At 41.8% G+C, this 20893-nt stretch overlaps 1 protein-coding gene across 2 annotated transcripts in view; it reads left to right on the top strand.

Annotated features, from left to right (window-relative positions):
* The window catches only part of LOC124802508 (5'-AMP-activated protein kinase subunit beta-1), a 61611-nt gene that overhangs the window by 21883 nt on the left and 18835 nt on the right, over positions 1–20893 (top strand). For both annotated transcript variants that reach the window (XM_047263339.1, XM_047263340.1), the window contains exons 3-4: positions 2621–2784; positions 8235–8328. In XM_047263339.1, coding sequence (XP_047119295.1) covers positions 2621–2784; positions 8235–8328 — 258 coding nt within the window. The remainder of the gene's footprint in view (positions 1–2620; positions 2785–8234; positions 8329–20893) is intronic.

Here is a 20893-nt window from a genome sequence, read left to right as displayed (position 1 = left end):
TTGGTTCAGGAGAGCCATACTCAATGCCATGAAGCTCTCAACAGCTCCATGCAAACAGTGCCCAAGAGGACCGGTGAATTCTTTGTCTGGCTGTGCAAGTTTCTGCAGCCCATATACCTCAAGTGAGAAAATAGGCTTATTTGCAACAAGACAAGTATCTGTAGGGATGATGTCTGGAGATTAACAAGCTGTAAGAATGGTGAGTGTTGTTACAGATTCTGTTGCTGAGATGGTTGTTCAGATGTGGTGTGCTCTACAACAACTCTAGACACAAGAGTGGCACAATATTATGTTTAGAGATGAGTCCCATTTCTGTGTATTTTATGCAGAATCACATTGTACATGTGTGTGTGGAGGCTCTGAGAATGAATGAACATTATCAGATACACACAAAGGAATTACAGACATTGCCTGCAAGTGGGCATTGGGTAAGGATGAGAATTTGTGCCAGACCAATATCAAACTCAGGTCTCCTCCTTACTAGGCAGATGTGCTGACCATTGTGCCACCCAGACGCAGTGGTCATCACAGCTGTATGAGGTACCGTAGCACACCTCCCATCAGACCCTAATTTTCTACATACTCGCACACTACGAATGTAGTGACCCTTGTCCCTGTTGTCATTGGCAGGGATTCACATTTGGGTTGCTGAAGCAACTCCATATTATTAATGTGTTATTCAAATCAACCATTTACAAATCTAGCAGCCCACCTGTGAATTGCTTTGATGTCTTCCTTCATTCTGACCTAGTGCAGATCCCAACACTCGAGCAGTACATGAGAATGGGTCACACTATGGTATGATTAAAATTATTTGGTGGTTGACAGTTCACGGGTCAGAGCTGGTTTTCTCCAATCAGTGTGTTCAACGTCATGCCTAAACTGTTCACCATTGCCAAACTGCCACAACAGTTGACATGTTCACTTCCAGTACCTTGTCTGACATTCTTTGTTGATGTGTTTGGGTCTCAAATCGTGGGTCTGGCACTTTTATTTCGTATTTAGTCATACATGATAAACCCACCCTCCCTACACATCGCATATGCTATTATCATAATCACACAGATCGGCTTACATTAGATAAGTTTTGCATGACAGTGTATGAAACCAAGCTTTTGGAGGCTGCAGTTCATCAATGCGGTTGGGTCTGTCAAAAATATAACAACTCAGCATGTGAAGGTCATGGGTTTGAAGCTCATCAGATGTCATGATTTCTTTTTTTTGTTTCTGAATGTAATCAAAAGAGTTTGATTATCATTTTTGTTAATTGTTTTTAATGTAATTTTTTTATTTATAATTCTTTGCCATGCCATTCTCATCGTTGTATTGACTATTTTATTTGCTCTTCTTTTCCTGCCTGTCATTCTTTTTTTGTCTGGAATCTGCCTGTGTCGTCTATAATCCGCAGACAAGTGCTAACAAGGACTGCTCGTTGGTTGGCAATGCAGCAGCTCGTGTAGCCAGTGAGAGGATAGTTTCTTATAACCAGTGACAGCAAGAAATTACAATTATCTTTTAGTGCCGAAGCTGAACTTTTTCTGTCTTGAGTTTGCTCTTAGAGGTTAGCTTTAATCGCTGTGAACAAAGCGATTATGATTTTAGTTCTGCAGGAGACTATTGACCACTGCTTTCTCAGATACATTACATATCAAGAAGTTGTGGTTAGTTTAGGACATGAATCTAAATTCATGACTACAAAACGCATCCTCTGTTGCAATTCAGTCACTTGTCACTTAAAATCAGCTGTCAACAGAGCATCTCACATTTCTGACATACGTTCTGGCAGCCACTTCAAACATTGGTCTGTGTTACACATTAACAGCATTTGCGAAGTGACTTGCCATGTTTGTGTGTTACCTGTTGCCAAGCGGTAGCCGGTGGCGAATGTGGTAGCACCACAGCAGCAAGTGCCAGACTTCAACTACCAAGTTATGTTAAACAGATTATATTGTCCTAGAAGCTATATTCTGTATCTCTCTCACATTGAAAATATCTGGTTATGTATTGCTAAGAGACTGGCGCACTACCATTCACAGGCCACTGTGACTGATGAAATGGCACGGAGTTGCAACAGCATGGAATGATGAATCCATATGTCATCAGAGATCAGTTTGACTCAGTGCTTAGCTGAGTTAGAACCATTGTTGCTGCTCTACTTGGCAACTATGTGTACTAAATTTTGCATCCCACACATCACAAAACCAAATACACGTTTAATCATGTATTCTTCCTAGTATACTGTATATGTGCGATAAGTAAAATTCTGTTATTTGCTAGTCTTCCTGATGTTGCATTACTAGTAGTCAGCAGTTTGTGCTGGCTTGTTAGGATGTGTAACATGGCTGCAGGTTTACAAATAGTATAAATTTCCTCAGCAAAAATGTGGCTATGTTTTGGCCATTTACAATGTTGGATTTCTTTTATATAAATCTGCAGTAAAATGTAATAAACATTTCCCAAATTTATTTCTTGCAAGGCACAGAGAGAGAGCAGATTTTCGTAAGGAATTGTCTTAAATAAGATGCTGTTGTGGCATGCACAATATGTAATCAGATACTTAGTGTAGCTGTTATATGTTGTATGTTATTTCATCACTATTTAGTGTGGATTTTTGTTGTAGGAAGAACTTGGAGCTCCACGGCAACGATCTGCAACGGTTTCTGAAGGCAGCACCAAGGTTGATGACAAAACATTGCCAACAGTATTCAAGTGGGAGGGTGGTGGAAAGCAGGTTTTTATCAGTGGTACTTTCTCTAATTGGAAGGCTCTTCCCATGGTCAAAAGGTGATTTACATTAAGTTATTTAAATAATAATAATAATAATAATAATAATAATAATAATACTTATGCTATACCAATATTGACCTACTTATTTGGAGTAGTGAAATGGAGTAACACAGACCTAGAAGCACTCAATACACTTACACGATCACAATGCCACAAATATAGAATACATCACATACATTCAGCAACTGAAAGATTCACATTAAGCAGAAAGGAAGGAGGAAGGGGATTTATCGACATAAAAAACCTACGTTATGGACAGGTAGACAATTTAAGAAAATTCTTTCTAGAACGAGCAGAAACTAGCAAAATACACAAAGCAATCACTCGCATAAATACATCGGCTACACCACTGCAATTTCATAACCACTTCTACAACCCTTTAGATCACATAACATCAACAGATACAAAGGAAGTAAATTGGAGAAAGAAAACACTACATGGCAAGCACCCGTATCATCTAACACAGCCACACAACGATCAAGACGCATCCAACACATGGCTAAGAAAAGGCAATATATACAGTGAGACGGAAGGATTCATGATTGCAATACAGGATCAAACAATAAACACCTGATATTACAGCAAGCATATTATTAAAGATCCCAATACCACAACAGATAAATGCAGACTCTGCAAACAACAAATAGAAACAGTAGATCACATCACAAGTGGATGTACAATTCTAGCAAATACAGAATACCCCAGAAGACATGACAATGTAGAAAAAATAATACATCAACAGCTTGCCTTTCAACATAAACTTATAAAACAACACGTTCCCACATACAAGTATGCACCACAAAATGCACTGGAGAATGTTGAATACAAATTATACTGGAACAGAACCATTATAACAGATAAAACAACACCACATAACAAACCTGACATCATACTCACAAATAAAAAGAAGAAATTAACACAACTAATCGAAATATCCATACCCAATACAACAAAATATACAAAAGAAAACAGGAGAAAAAATTGAAAAATACATCCAACTGGCTGAGGAAGTCAAGGACATGTGGCATCACGATAAAGTTGACATTATACCAATTATACTATCAACTACAGGAGTCATACCACACAATATCCACCAGTACATCAACGCAATACAGCTACATCCAAACTTATATATACAACTACAGAAATCTGTAATTATTGATACATGTTCAATGACCCGAAAGTTCCTAAATGCAATGTAACACATACCATACAGTTAAAAGGAAGTGACGCTTGATCGAGGTTCGCGTCACCTTCCATTTTTAACCAGACATAACGTCTGAGACAAGAAAGAAGTAATAATAATAACCAGACATATCGTCTGGGTCAGGAAAGAGAAATAATAATAATAATAATAATAATAATAACTGTTTTAATCTTATATGTCCAGTTCATTGTTTGTTTGAAAATTTGTATGTTATTACAATAAAAGCTCAGTTATGTTGAGTTTCCCATCATCCATTTTGCATGTGGTGTCACAAGAACATTTCCCTTAAATATCTGTGTTATCTCTTTCATAATTCTGTGCCATCCCACTATATGCTATCATCTCACTATTGAGAAACAGTCATGCATCAATGGGAAGAAGAGTGGCTGGAACTGACAGACGATAAGTTACAGCTGGCAAAGTCCACAGCTTAGCTGCAGCATACTTCCTTCCTTTTATGCAAGCAGGATGAGGTCCTTTTCACTCGTCTTTGTGTAGTACACAGCCCTAAGACACTTGGCTCCTTGCTACAGCAAGAGAACTCTCCATTGTTTAGTGCTTGTAGCATACAGATCATGGGGACTCAGATTTTAGTAGTGTATCTTTTATATTCAGACTAGAGGACAGCAGCTCATTTGTTGATAGATTTGCCTCATATTTTAACTGATGACAAAACAAATTTTATACAACTTTTAAGGTGGTGTGAAATGTCCAAACCAGCCCCTAAATTTTTAGGGAGACATTTTTAATGTGTGATTAGAGTGACTAGGACGTCCATGTTCTTTGCAAGTGATCAGCCAGTCATATTTCCCCATGTAGTTATTTTAGTTTTAGTCTTGTGTTACTTGTATTTTAATTAAGTACAGAAAGTTCTGATTGAGAATTACAAATTATTTAGGAATAAAGCCCCCCCCCCCCCCCCCCACACACACACACACACGGGAGAAGCGATCCCCATTCTCATCTCCCAGCCTCTTTGTTTGGCCACCCTCTGCTAACACCCACGCACTTATCTTTTCCCACTAGTCTCCTTTGTTCTCCTTTTTTCCCCACCTCTCTGCCACACAACCTCCTGATGCTACACCTGTTGGTGTTCTAGTCCCAGCACACTCCGGCAGATAGCATGCCTCCATCCCCCCACCTGTGCACTACTATCCATTTCTCATCCCCACCCCCTTCTGGACTGCTACTGCCATCACACATGATAGTTGCATTCTAGCCTGACCTGCTGGAGTTGGGTGTTGTGTGTGTGGGGGGGGGGGGGGGGGGGTGGTGATGTGCTTGCTTGTATGTATAAATGGTGTGTGTTTCTCTTGTGCTGATGAAGGCTGTGGCTGAAAGCTTTGTGTAAGTGCCTTTTAATTGCGCCTGTCCGCAACTTAACATGTCTTCTTTACAGTAAGTAGCAATCTATTTTCCTACATTGTTTATATTCAAGTTAATGATTATTACTGTGGTATTAATGTTAATATCACAATTTATACAGCACTATGTACAAAGTTAGTAAGATAACTCTGAAACGGAAACCAACTTAAATTTAAAAAAAAAAAAAAATCCTTGGCCTTTGTTTAAGACTCATATTTATGCCATTGAAAATTCTTATGATTCTCAGATTGACATGAAACACATACTATTTCTATTTCTTGTTGAGTATAACAAATGTTTTACAGCCCACTATGAGTTTGGTGCTTTTCTCAGCCAGATCATTTCCAGCTTTTAGTACATCTACTGTATGTAGATCATTCACGAATTCCTCATAGGTCATACAAATACATAGGATCTGTCTTAAGGGACAAGTTACTCCAAGGCAAATCTGCTTCTTATTTTTATTTTTTTAAAAAGAGGTAGTGTTCTGTAAGAAACAGTTCAGTACTATTATTGAGAATTTCTTTGGCTTGATCGATTCCTACTGGAAGCCTTTTAATATCTTCAGCTGTCCGTGACCAATGGAATGTGTGTAATGGAATGCTTATAGTCAAGGAAACTGAGACAAATAACCTGCTCACTCTAAATAATAAACTAATTTTCCATTGTTTTCTGTTATGATCCTCAGTCCAATGACTGGTTTGATGCAGCTCGCTCCTTGCGAATCTATCCTCTGCAAGCCCTTCATCTCTGAAAAAGCTTTTTCATGCTATAGCCAGTCAGCATAATTTTATATTCTCTCTACTTCAATCATTATCAATTATTTTTCTGCCCAAATAACAAAACTCATTTACTTCTTTTAGTGTGTCACTTCATAATCTAATTCCTTCATCTTTATTGGATTTAATTTGATTACTGTCTATTTCCCTTGTTTTGTTGTTGTTCATCTTATAACCTCTTTTGAAGACACTATCCATAACATTCAGCTTCTCTTCCAAGTTCTTTGCTGTCTCTGACAGGCTTACATCTTCACTGATAACCTTTAAAGTTTTTATTCCTTTTTTTCTTGGTTTCTTTTACTGCTTACTCAATGTACAGTTTGAACAACATTGGGGGTGGGCTATAACCTTGTCTCACTCCCACCTCAACCATTGCTTCCCTTTCATGTCCTTCAACTCCTGTGACTGCAGTCTGGTTTCTGTTTAAGTTGCAAGTAGCCTTTTGATTCCCACTTTTTTTGCTACTTTTAAAATACCGAAGAGTGCCAAACATTGTCAAAAGTTTTTCTCGAAACATATGTTTGCCTATTGTCAGATTATCTTCTAAAATAAATGATGGAGGTCAGCATTGCCTCTCATGTTCATACTTTTCTCTGCAACCCAGACTGATCTTACCCAAGTTTGACATCTGTCTGTTTTTCCATTCTTCTGTAAATAATTTGAGTCAGTATTTTGCAATTATTACTTATTACTATTCATACCTGTCTTCACCTGCTGTCTTTGGAATTGTGATTATTACATTCTTCTTGAAGTCTGAGGGTACGTCATCTATATCATGTATCTTACTTTTCTTTCATCTAAAAATAATATTTTGTCAAGTAATTTTTTTATTTTATTTTTTGTATTTTTTGATTGGAGGATCCAGGGGCAAGTCTTCTCCTAATGCTAATGAGCCAGAATTTCATATAGCTCTTTTCACATGGACAGGTACCAAACTCGAGCAGCGCAAGTGAGATACGAAAGATTTTAAGAAGGTTATATGAGAGCCATCCTAGAAAGCAGTGAAGATACATGCAAAGTGAATAAAGTTGTTAAAGTAACAAATGAAGTTGCTGTTCTTGCTAAATTTTATTTTAACAAGGTTGTGCATTTTGCTTTACTAGAAAGATGTTAAGAAAATCTTGGTTTTGAAGTTTGCCTGGATGTAGTAGATAGTGTATCATTGTATCGAAAGGAAAATCCACTTGAAAAAATTTAACATGGAGGCGTTACGGATAGCCAGTACTTTCTTCCAGGGGGCCAAAATTCCAAATATTGCCTATGACTCATTTAAAGTTAGAAGTAAAACAATACCTAGGTTTTGGAGTTACTGGTTACTTTCTCAGGGAGGAAAGTGGGATAGGTTAGTCAAGACAGGAAAGGAAGACCAGGTCACTCAGTCTTGTGGTTGGGAGTGACCCACCTGTTGTGACAATTAGGGTAGACAGAGGTGAAATTGGGAGGGGGGGGGGGGGGGGGGGGGAGTCAGAGAGATTAGGGTAATGAAGATGGCACATTAGGAAGCACTGTACCACCCTTGTTCCAGAGAGGGTAGAAGTACTGAGTGAGTGAGAAGTAAAAATGAGTTACATGGAAGAGGAAACAGAAGTGGAATGGATATTGCAATTAAGAACTAAGAAGAAAGTGGAAAAGAAGATGGGGGAGACCAAAAAATGGAGAGGAAGAGATAAAGATAAAAAAGTAAAAAAAAGAAATAGATTAAATAATTGATTAATTCCTACTAATAAAAAAGGAAAAAATGAGAATTAAGTCTAGTTTGGTAGTGGCATCAAAGGATATGTTGAAGAGCAAATTCCCATCTTTGCAGTTTAGAGAGGCAAGTACTGGGTGGGAGGATAAGATGAAGTGTGTGGTATAGTAGATGTCTTTTGTCATGTTGAGGAATATGTTCAGCACTGCGTACCGTATATCCCCATTGTAGATGGCTTTCCTGTGTGTCTGCACTCAGGTTCATGAGGGTTGTGTACTGATCATCCATTATGTGTACTTATAATTTTATAGTTTTCTCTTGTACATAATTCACTGTTAAATGCTTTATGCATCATGGTTCATGTTACTTTCTCTTTGAATTAACTTTTGCCTTTGGTGCTTTACAGCCATGGTGATTTTGTTACAATAATTGATCTCCCTGAAGGAGAACATCAGTACAAGTTCCTCGTGGATGGTGAATGGAAACATGATCCTGGAGTGGTAAGAAGTAAATTCATTTCTGCAGTTTCTTTGTAAATTATATTGTTTCAGTGTGTGAGAAATATGCCATATTAACTGCATAAATTTAATTAGCTAGACGTTATCACTTAGCAGCTGCAGTGACATTAAAAATCAACAGTTAGAAGTAAATGATGTGAACGGGAAGAAATGACCTGTGTGACAATCACCAGAACTGAAACAACTAGTGTAAGGTTGAGAAAAATATATAGTGTTTATAATTAATGAATGTGAGAGTATAAAACTCATGATTAAAATATTGAGAATGAACCAAAAAGTAGGAGGGAAGAATATTTACATTTAGATGATTTGATATTGATTGGCACTCCCCATATAACTCCTTCAAAGTAGCAATTTGAAATTTGTGTGTCAATGTATGCATGAAGATGGACTGTAGTACTGTCTACCACCACCAGATGGTGTTGCTGCTTCCCATATGTGGCTCATTGCAGCAGCTTTTGTTCTGGCTTGCGAGTATGCTGATGGACATCGATAAGACAACATGGAAGCAGACAAGCGTGGGCAACAGTTGACAGTCTGGTTTCTTTGGAGGGAAAGAGTGACTGCTTCAGGCATCCACAAGAGGTTAGTAACCATATCTTGGAAAACAGATTCGTGTTTTGTTGGGTATTAGAATTCAGAGATGGCAGGGACTGTGCTGAAAAATACAAAAGCACTTGGTATCCAGCAACTGCACGCAAAACCATACAATGCCAAGCTTGTCAATGACAGGTGAATACATTTGATGAACTAGAGAAGGCAGCAGGTCTATCTTGGGGCTCCACACTCTCATCCGTGAGGATTTGAAGAAGAAGAAGAAGGAGGAGGAGGAGGTGAGTGCACAATGGGTGCCTCATTCCCTCACCATTGTGCAGAAACAGAAGCATGTGCAGATGTGTCAACAGTTGGTGCAACAGTACAGTGCAGAGCCAGCATCTGGTGACCATTGCTGAGTTGAGTTGTGGTTCTTCCACGAGACTCTAGAAAAGAAACGCCAGTCTATGGAATGAAAGCATGCTGGGAGCCCTCGTCCCAAGAAGTCATGGCTGGAACTACTAATGCAGAAACAAATGGCAACTGTGTTTGGGCATGAGGAAGGGACACAGCTGGTGGATTAGCTTCCTCCCAGTATAACTCATGACAGTGAGCAGTACTGCAGTTCACTGCACCAACTCCACCGGCACATTCAACAATGCCGCTACAGAAAATGGGACTGTGGTATTCTTCTCCAACATTACAATGCATGCCCACATCCTCCATATTTGCTGGATCTGGCTCCTAGCCTCTGTGCCTTATTTGACACAATGAAAGAGGTTATGCAGGGTAAGTAGTTCACCACCAATGATGAACTTCATGCAGTTGTCCTCTAGTAGCACCAGGGTACATCCAGAGAATGGTTCGCTATGTAAATACGGAAGCTGCCAGAACAATGGCAGAATCGCATATGGCGTACCTATAATATAACCTGTGTTGCTTTATTAAGTAAATGGTTCTTGTAAACACTAAAAAATTAGTCCCGATCATTTTCAACGCCCCGAGTAAAAGCATAAATAACAGTGGGGAGCAATGATTGACATTTAGATTCAACTGTCTGTGTGGTTATTGGGATAGTTGCTAAAATAAACTGAATATGACTGCTGCAGCATATCATGATCAGAAATAAAAACTTAAGGTCATTTTGAAAGTGGCAGATACAAGTAAAAAATTAATGACCAAGTGAGGGATAAGAGGAAAGATGTACAGAGGGAAAGGGACGCAGGAGATATACATATCTTGGGTAGGAGGGGATATACAAAGATTTAGGGGAGGTGACATGGGATTACACTAAAGATAAGTTAAGAAGATAAAAGGAAAGAAAGTCAAGTTAATGCTGATTTGTGCAACATGTTGATAAACATTATATTGGATTTCACAATACGTACTCGCTGGAATCTGTTCCAAAATAGATAATGAACCAAATTGTGCACACAAGCCAACAAAATATATGTTTTGCCACAGACAGCTATCTGCCTATTTATGTCCTAGCAGTGATGGGCTCTTACATATGAACTATCAGGAATTTCTCGGGCTATTAATTGTATGCTGTAATTTTTCCTTGTTATAATTCTTTGAAAGTTTAGTTACCATCTGTGCTGTGGCTAGCTGCTGTACAGGCCATTTCTTGGCAAGACAAGAAGAAAAGGAATAAAATATTGTGATATTTGCCTGACTTGACACATGTGATAAGTGCTGGAACAGAGGGTGAAGCTGGCTGGGGACAGTGGTGGTGAGTGTGCTGATCTGCGTTGATAGTAAAAAGTTACAGTGGGGCGGCTGCTGGGCTGTAAGGGCGATTGAATAGTGGGTGTGGTATCAACAACTTGTAGGCAGGTGTTGTTTCCTATGAACCATGACGTATGAAACCCTCATACAATAACCAAGATGTGATCACCGTAAGTTTGATGTTGCTGGAAAGTTTGTAGTGCTGAGTGAACCGTCTGGAAATAAAACAGTTTTCAACCTGCCATTCCTCATACTGTCCTTCAACTACAACAGAGTTGTCTATCAGTTTCGTGCTTATGTCATTGAGCTGGAATTGTTGCGCATGAACATAGTGTCAATGTTTGAAGTGTTTGATGCTCTTCCATACTCCAGACTGACGTTGAGTGGTGATGTCAGTCCGAACATTGCCTTTATCAGCCGTTTTGGTTGTTTAGCTGCTTGTAGTCTGCATCCATTGTGGTGGAACGGTGTACCTGGCATAGTAGGAATCTTACGCACAATGCATGTCTAGTACCTTGTGAGAGTTTTGCAGTGTAGTGTTCCCCAACTGTACATCTGTGTCATCTGCCAACGTCAAGGTGTGTGCCGTCAGAATGGTCTCCTCTGGAACTGCCTGTCGATGTAATGGTAAACTGCCGGGTACTGATTCTCAACTACTGGTTTGCCTAAGGGTTGTCAGATCTGGGGAGAGAAGAAAGTGTCAGAAAAAATCCGTGCCCAAGATTAGTTCTCAAACATCTGCAACCAAAAACTGCCATGGGAATTTCTCGTGTAGACTGAGGTTCACGATGTATGTGGCAGTTGTGAATAGGTTGATATGAGTATTATTTTGTGGTGTGTAGTTGAGCAGCTAGCATTGTAGGCTCCGTTGGTGGGTTCTCTCTGGGAATGGTGCTCACTTCCGAGCTGATATTGATCAGGAGGTATTGATTCATTGAGTATTTTAACATGTACAGTCTACTGCTGTCAGTCAGAGATGGTACAAAACTAGTCTGGCCCACATCTCCAATCTGTCGGCATCTTTATTGTGCACTGTGACTGAGATTGCATCTAGTATTTGAATGGTGGCAGTGTGTGGAGCAGTTGCTTGCTCAACTACTGAAGCGAGCGAGAAACCAACATAGCAGAGATCATGTCACTGCACCTTTGTCAGGAATGTTGTTATTTGCCATGGGTGTGGTTGTCACAGTTGGTCAGCACCTTCCCGGCAAGTGCTAATGATGTCAATCTGATGAGCGCATGGAATTGGTTGAATCATGTCAGCTGATAACGGCTGCAGACAGCGTCATTGTTGCCTGGTATGTTTGTGTATTGTCAGTACTGTAGAATAGCAAAATGTCTGTCAGCCTGAAATAATTTGTGTTCCATCATTTTGTTTTAATGTGAGAATGTTGCCACCTGTATCTGTGGCAGCAGTTTTACGAGCTGTGGCATCTAAAGTGCAGTATCTGTTATGAGATGAGGTGATTGAAGTACAGAGATGCCTTTTGTTGTTGATATGCTGAGTCGTGTGGTCTGAGGGCAGCAGTGTATGAGCTCTCTGGGACCATGCACAGCATGGATGTCAAACAGAGAATCTTCTCATGTGGTCCTGTCATCTATGCCCCACATGAGGTTGCAAATGGATTCAGCTGGGTTGAGCCCAATGCGGCCGGGCCAGTAAAATCAAACAATGTGCTGCTTTGTAGGCCTGAAGTAATCTTTGGAACATTGTCTTGTTGTTGGGAGAAAAGATTGCACTCATCACCAAAATCGGTGAGATGCTCAGGAGTTATTACACATTGTTTATACCTATGTGCAGTGTTGTAGCCAACTGTCCAACATGGTAGAATGTCACTTTCATTTTTCACACATAATGTAGACTGGTATGGGTGATGGAAAAATTATGCAAATCACTGCAGGCATCACTGTATTGTCCAAGTTGTTTGTAAAGGTGGTGATCGTGGGATGTTTCCATTGTCGAAGCGAACACAAGCCAATGATGTTATACTAATTATGTTGAAGTAGCTATACTGTTCATTGTTGGGTCACCACTGTGGGAATGCTCGCAGGTAAATGCAGAGAGCATATAAATGCTATTAACATGCACTTTATTGGTAGCATGGACATACATAGAAACACGTCTACACTCTGCAATTGTTTGAGGCAAACTGAAATCGTTTTCTCACTGTCAAAGTGTCTTGTTTCCTCACATTTGCATTATTTATGGTGAGATTCCCACAAATATCTGTACATATATTAAATGCTTTTTATCATTTGTCTAACATAATCTTTCTACTTGGATAACTGGAGCACTGGTGTTCATTGACACGGAAATGACATCACAATTGAGGGATGGGAAACATTAATATAAGTGGGAGTCTATATTAGCATATTGTTGTTGTGGTCTTCAGTCCAGAGACTGGTTTGATGCAGCTCTCCATGCTACTCTATCGTGTGCAAGGTTCTTCATCTCCCAGTACCTACTGCAACCTACATCCTTCTGAATCTGTTTAGTGTATTCATCTCTTGGTCTCCCTCTACTAGCATAATGGAAACATATTATTCTACATGAGAAATGACAGCTGTTGCTTCCATTTGCCAGACCATAATAGAGGATCATGTCTGCCATTTTATATGTGGAATGATAGGTATCCATTATGCTGGTATGTACGAAGAAGAAATTTCATTGTAAAAGCATTTCAGGAACTTAATACACAAACTTGTTCCATGAGATCTAATGTATGCAGTCCACTTACCCAGAACTGGGAATGAGGTTTACCATAACAATACTAACAGGTATGTACTGCAAGCTGCTGCATCATTGGACAGTAACAGAGGAATGTGTTCTCATTTGTTTACTGCATTCTGTAATTCATTAATAATAGCAAAGGGCTTGCAGTAGAAGATAGATTTGTTTATCACAGTGTAATAACTTCAAGTTGAACAAATATATTTCAAGGAAGAAGCAATACATGAAAGTCGCAGATCAAGTAAACAGAGTAAGACGTGTGTACACTTTAACAGTCAATTCATAACTGAGTTCGGATCTAGCGGCTGCTGGCTGGCTGGCCGCTTAGGTGGCGCTGCTGCCGCATGGCTGGCAGACAGCGCACCATGTAGAGGACGTGCGTAACTGCGCGGCGACACTTTGAAAGATCAGTGAGTCACAATACTTTACCCCTCTTTGAATTTTTGGCACAGGTCTTGATGGAGGTGGCCTGTAGACCTGTAGATTGCTAACATCCATAGGTGTTGTTTGACTGGCTGTAAAGTCTCAAGGAGGAGGCTTCCCGTACGGACGGAAGTGTCCCCGATGATAACGGGTCGAGATGAGAGGAGACCTAGGGGTCGAATCTGCTGGGGCCCCGTGCACCAATCGGCCCATTTCGGCAAGTCTGGTTGCTATAACAGGAGACATGGGCGATGTGTCCACGTCCGTAGGAGAAGGAGGCGAGTAGAGTTGCTCTGACAGATGATGGTCATCTGGTTCCTGCATGGGCACATCTTCTGGTGGCGTTAGTTCTTGTGCTGCCACCGATATGATGGTGAGAGGACTGTATTGTTAATAATGAGAGATTCCAGTATCCCGAGCGTCAGGTAGAACTGAAGGTGATGTAGTGGCATCCGGAACAGGCGTTGCCGGCACACGAGGCCGAAGCTGGTCCGAATGATTCACTGCAACACCCATGCCCATCTGGATTTCATACAGGCGTTGGCCACGGTGTCATAAGATGCGGCCAGGACTCCATTTTGGCCGCCTGCCCTATCCCCGTACCCATACAAGGGCCAAGTGAAGGCACCCGCGGCTGTGAGGTGGAAGGCCGCAGAAGATGAAGTAGCGTGCGGGGCTGTCGGCCATGTAAGAGCTCAGCCGGGCTGTGGTCACCCATGGGGGTGAAACGGTAAGAAGCCAGAAATTGGAGAAGCACATCATCAGCAGAAGAAGTCAGGAGTTTCCTCATCTGAGTCTTAAATGTGCGGACCAGTCGTTCAGCCTCACCGTTTGACTGTGGATGGAACGGAGGGGCCGTGACATGCATGACGCCGTGATGGGCACAAAAATTGGAAGAGGCAAATTGCGGACCATTATCAGTAACAAGAGTAGAGGGAAGGCCTTCCAAAGAGAAAATGCGAGGTGGAGCATTGGTAGTTGCCGCAGTGGTAGGCGACGTGCAACGGACAATGAAACGGAAGTTAGAGTAGGCATCAATAACGAGAAGCCAATAAGTACCTAAAAAAGGTCCTGCGAAGTCAACATGAATACGCTCCCAGGGCTTCTCAAGTGAAGGCCACGGTGATAAAGATGACTTCGGGGCAGAGGCCTGTGACTCACAAGGGCCGCAGGCAGCGACCATGTGGGCGATTTCAGAGTCGATGCCGGGCCAGTACACATGACGGCGCCCCAGAGATTTTGTGCGAGAGACATCCCAGTGCCCTTGGTGAAGGAGGCACAAGACCGAAGCACACAAAGACACAGGTACCACAACACGCGGCAAAGCATTTTCGGTGGAAAGGAGGATAACACCGTCCCTAGCTGTGAGGCAGTAACGCAAAGCGTAGCAGTTCCGCAACGGATGAGAAGTCTTAGCGGATGGACGATCTGGCCAAACCTTCTGAATACAGCATAAAACCTGGGAGAGGGTAGGGTCAGAACCTGTAGCAGCTGCCAGCCTTTCCCCGTTGATGGGGAACCCATCCACAACCCGCTGCTCGGCAACATCCAGGTGGAAGCACAAAAGTTCGTCCCTATCGAATGCCAGATCGGGACCCATGGGAAGGAGAGACAGTGCGTTTAGCCGTCGGCCGGAAATGAATCTCATAATTGAAATGAGACAAGTAAAGAGCCCAACGCAGGAGGCTGTGTGCAGCCTTATCGGGAAGTGACGTTGATGGATGAAACAAGGAAACAAGTGGTTTGTGATCTGTAACAAGATGAAATTTGGATCCCTAGAGAAAAACTCGAAACTTATGAAGAACATAAATAATGGCCAAAGCTTCTTTCTCAATTTGAGAATACTTTTGTTGGGCATTCGTGAGCGTTTTGGAGGCATAAGCAATGGGTTGTTCAGAACTGTCAGAAAAACGGTGCGCAAGGACTGCACTGACCCCATATTGAGAGGCGTCAGTGGCAAGAACAAGATGTTGGCTAGGTCAATAAGTAGCCAGGCACGGGGCCTGTTTCAGCATAGTCTTCAATTTCTGGAAAGCCGCATCGCATGACGCGGATCAGTGAAAAGGCACGTTTTTATGCAACAGGCGATGCAACGGCTGAGCCACCGAAGCAGCAGACGGTAAAAACTTGTGATAGTATGCTATTTTCCCCAAGAGGCTTGCAGTTCCTTAACAGATGTAGGGTGAGGAAGGGCATCGATCGTAGCAACAGTGTGCTGAAGCGGACGAATACCATCGTAAGACATGAAAAAGTGTGCGGAGATTTTGAAGATGTTCGTCAGTGGTGGAGCCAGTGACAACAATGTCGTCCTGGTAATTTATACACCCAGGGACAGTTAGCAATAATTGTTCCAAGAATCGCTGAAAGAGAGCAGGGGCGCTGGCAACCCCAAATGGCAATCGTTGGTATTGATAGAGGCTGAAAGTTGTGTTAAGGACCAAAAACTGCCGGGAAGCAGTGTCAAGAGGAAGTTGATGATAAGCTTCTGACAGGTCAAGTTTAGAAAAATACTGACCTCCAGCAAGTTTAGTGAACAATTCTTCAGGTCGAGGCATAGGGTAAGTGTCGGTAAGGCATTGAGCATTTACAGTTGATTTGAAATCGCCACAGAGACGAATATCACCATTTGGCTTAGCAACGACAACAGGAGAGGACCACTCACTGGAAGCGCAAGACCCCTGAAGCAGTGAGACGATCCAGCTCCCGTTTGACCTGATCACGAAGGGCCACAGGAATGGGCAGAGCCTGAAAAAACTTAGGCCGAGCAGTGGGTTTGAGCGTGATATGAGCTTCAAAGTCATTTGCACGGCTTAACCCAGGAGTAAAAAAGGACAAAAATGTCGTCGACGAGGAATCCAATTGAGCATAAGGAATAGCATCAGCGATAATATTGACAGAGTCATCTATGGAGAACCCAAAAACATGAAAGGCATCGAAACCAAAAAGATTCTCCTCGTTACTATGGTCGACCATAAATATGGGATCAGTGCGAACGACAGATTTGTAAGATACCTCAGCATCAAATTGTCCCAAGAGAGAAATCTTCTGCTTATTGTAAGTCCGTAATTGCCTAGTGACAGGTGATAGGATTGGAAAACCCAACTGATGATATGTCCGAGAATTGATGATAGTGGCAGCAGAACCAGTATCCACCTGCGTGCGGACATCTCGACCAAGTATTTGGACAGTGAGGAATAACTTTCCTGAAAGGGAAGAAGTACAATTGACAGACAACACAGGATCAGAATCAGCGTCATGTTCATGAACATCATTTATGTGGTCAGATTTGCAAAAGGATGACATATGACCCTTTTTTTGCATTTGTGACACACGGCCCAACATTGTGGACAATCTTCTCGTGAATGTTTCGTAAAACACCGCGGACATGAAGGAAGTTGCCATGGGTTTTGCTGCAGTTTCTCAGAGGTTTGTTTACGGTTAGGCCGAGGGTGCGCTTGGGAGCGTACTTCAGCCACATCGGCCAACGGGGACATGCCACACGCTTCGTCAACATCGCACAGAGGTTGTATTTCCCCGACATCACCCCAAGCCTCTATTTGCGCTCCAGCGGTGCGAGAAATTTCAAAAGACTGAATGATGGATAGGACTTCATCTAGAGTCGTATTTGCCAACTGAAGGGCACATTGCTTAACTTCTTTGTCGGGCGCCGATCGGATAATAGTATCCCGTACCATGGAATTGACGTAGGATTCTTTGTGAATTTCAGTAACAAATTGACACTTTCTACTGAGGCCGTGAAGTTCAGCAGCCCAAGTGCAGTAGGATTGATTCAGTTGTTTTTGACAACGATAAAAGGCAACACGAGAGGCTACCACATGCGTTTGCTTTTGAAAATAAACGGACAGAAGTGAGCACATTTCAGCAAAGGACAAAGACGCAGGATCTTTCAAAGGAGCCAATTGCGACAACAACCGATACATTTGAGGTGAAATCCGTGAAAGGAACTGAGACTTTCATGTTTGTTCATCCGCGACATGAAATGCCAAGAAGTGCTTTCGAAGATGTTCTTCATAATCAGACCAGTCTTCCGCCGTCTCGTTGTAAGGAGGAAAAGTAGTTAGAGACGATGACGAGAGACGCCCCGCATTTGATGCCACGACGAAATCACGAATCGCATTTGAGAGCCGCGTTTGCTGTTCTATGAGACCTTGCAATAGTTGCTCTAAAGTAGCCATGGAAACAAGTTGGTCAATGATGGAAAAGAAAAATCAGTACCTCGTCGCCAATTGTAATAACTTCAAGTTGAAAAAATATATTTCAAGGAAGACGCAATACATGAAAGTCACAGATAAAGTAAACAGAGTAAGACGTGAGTACACTTTAACAGTCAAATCATAACTGAGTCCAAGTCTAGCGGCCACTGGCTGGCTGGCCGCTTAGGTGGCGCTGCTGCTGCATAGCTGGCAGACAGCGCCGCATGTAGAGGGCGCACGTAACTGCGAAAGGTCGGAGAGTCACAACACACAGTAGGGGCGATAAACAAGTGCTAATAGCTCTTAAGGCATGACTTTTAAAGCCCATGTTTGCCGAATGTTTTTGTCTTTCTCTTGTCCATACTACCACCTGTCAAAATATGGAACATGTATGTACCTACCATCTTTCCCCCCACATTCCCAGATTGTGCATTAACCTCACGATGAGCCAGTCACAGTGGTGGTCATAAAACACTTCTGGTGGTCTACATGAACATACTGCAAACCACTGTGAAGTGCATGGCAGAAGGTACATCCAATTGTACCAATTATAAGGCTTTCTCCTGTTCCATTTACAATGGATCCTGGGAAGGATGATTGCTTGAATGCCTCCATGCATTCTGTGGTTAGTATTATCTTGTCTTTGTGATCACTATGTAGGAGGTTGTAATATGTTTCCAGATTAATCACTTAAAGCTAGTCATAGAAACTTTGTAAGTAGGTTTTCATGGGATAGTTTGTGTCTATCTCAAAGTGTCTGTCAGTTAAATTCTTTCTGCATCTTCATGACACTCTCCCATGTGTTGAACAATCCTGTAACCATTCTTGCTGCCCTTCCTTGTATCTGTTCACTATCCCCCATTAGTCCTATTTGGTATGGGGCGCGCGCGCGCACACACACACACACACACACACACACACACACACACACACACACACACACACAAGCGCGCATACGTACGTACATACGTACAGAAAAATTCTAGGGTGGGACACATGAGTGTTTCAAAGGGTTATTTTCATTTTGTGAGTTGTACAGTTATGAAATTTTGAACTTTTAAAGTGAGTTACCAATCTTTATACCACTTTGAAATGTGATCAAGTTTACGGTGCTTTTTTTCAAGCAGTACCTCATTATTGGTAAGTGCATCATCTGCAAGAAGTTTGAGGTTACTATTAACATTATCTGCAACACCATTAATATACAGTATGAACAGCAAGGATCCCAACACATTTCCGGGGGTACACCTGAGGTTACTTCATCTATCAATGACTCTCCATCCAAGATAACACACAGCATCCTCCCTACCAAGAAATCCTCACTAGAGTAACAAATTTATCTGTGTACTACATATGATCACACGAGGGTCACTCCAAAAGAAATGCACACTGTTTTTGTAAAAATACAGTTTTCATTCTGCATGTGTGAAAGTTTTACAGTGTGTAGATACATCCTGCCTGGTTGTTTTCAAACTATGTTCAACATGTTCCTGTGAGTGGCGCTGTCACAGCATGTCTTCAAGATGGCAGCTACTCTTGACATTCATCAGAAGCAGTGTGTTGTCATAGAATTCCTGTACTGTGAAAACGAGACAGTGGGAAAAAGAGGTTGAAAAAGGTGTGTGGAGATGCTGCTGTCGATTGCAGTACAGTTAGTCAGTGGGCAAGCAGGTTACATGATGAAAGTGGGCACGGCAATATTGAGGATTGTCCTCATAGCGGTAGGCCTCGTACTGCACACACTCCAGACAATGGGCAGAGAGTTAACGAATTGGTGACTGTTGACAGACACATCACAGTGAACGAATTGTCACACTACGTTGGGATAGGGGGAGGAAGTGTTTTCAGAATACTGAAAGTGTTGGCGTTAAAAAAGGTTTGTGCCAGGTGGGTTCCCAGAATGTTGACAGTGGCTCACAAACAAGAAAAACGGCATGCAGTGAACTTTTGGAACAGTACGAGAATGGGGAGATGAATTTCTTGGGAGAATTGTCACAAGTGATGAAACATGGCTCCATTTTTCACCAGAGACGAAGAGGCAATCAGTGGAGTGGCATTATGCAAATTCACCCAAGAAAAAAAATTCAAAACCACACCTTCTGCTGGAAAAGTTATAGATACGGTGGTTTTCAATTCCGAAGGACTCTTGCTTGTCTACATCATGCCAAGTGGAACCACTATAAATTCTGATGCATATGTGACGACACTGAAGAAACTTCAAGCTCAACTGAGTCGTGTTCGACCACATCGGCAAAAGCAGGATGTTTTGCTGTTGCACGACAATGCACAACCATGTTGTTGTTGTTGTTGTCTTCAGTCCTGAGACTGGTTTGATGCAGCTCTCCATGCTACTCTATCCTGTGCAAGCTTTTTCATCTCCCAGTACCTACTGCAACCTACATCCTTCTGAATCTGCTTAGTGTATTCATCTCTTGGTCTCCCTCTACGATTTTTACCCTCCACGCTGCCCTCCAATACTAAATTGGTGATCCCTTGATGCCTCAGAACATGTCCTACCAACCGATCCCTTCTTCTGGTCAAGTTGTGCCACAAACTTCACTCCTCCCCAATCCTATTCAGTACCTCCTCATTAGTTATGTGATCTACCCATCTAATCTTCAGCATTCTTCTGTAGCACCACATTTCGAAAGCTTCTATTCTCTTCTTGTCCAAACTATTTATCGTCCATGTTTCACTTCCATACATGGCTACACTCCATACGAATACTTTCAGAAATGACTTCCTGACACTTAAATCAATACTGGATGTTAACAAATTTCTCTTCTTCAGAAACGCTTTCCTTGCCATTGCCAGCCTACATTTTATATCCTCTCTACTTCGACCATCATCAGTTATTTTGCTCCCCAAATAGCAAAACTCCTTTACTACTTTAAGTGTCTCATTTGCTAATCTAATT

The sequence above is a fragment of the Schistocerca piceifrons genome, chromosome 6, assembly GCF_021461385.2.
Source record: "Schistocerca piceifrons isolate TAMUIC-IGC-003096 chromosome 6, iqSchPice1.1, whole genome shotgun sequence".
In the NCBI taxonomy this organism is placed as follows: domain Eukaryota; kingdom Metazoa; phylum Arthropoda; class Insecta; order Orthoptera; family Acrididae; genus Schistocerca; species Schistocerca piceifrons.
This window is presented reverse-complemented; position numbering and strand designations above follow the sequence as displayed.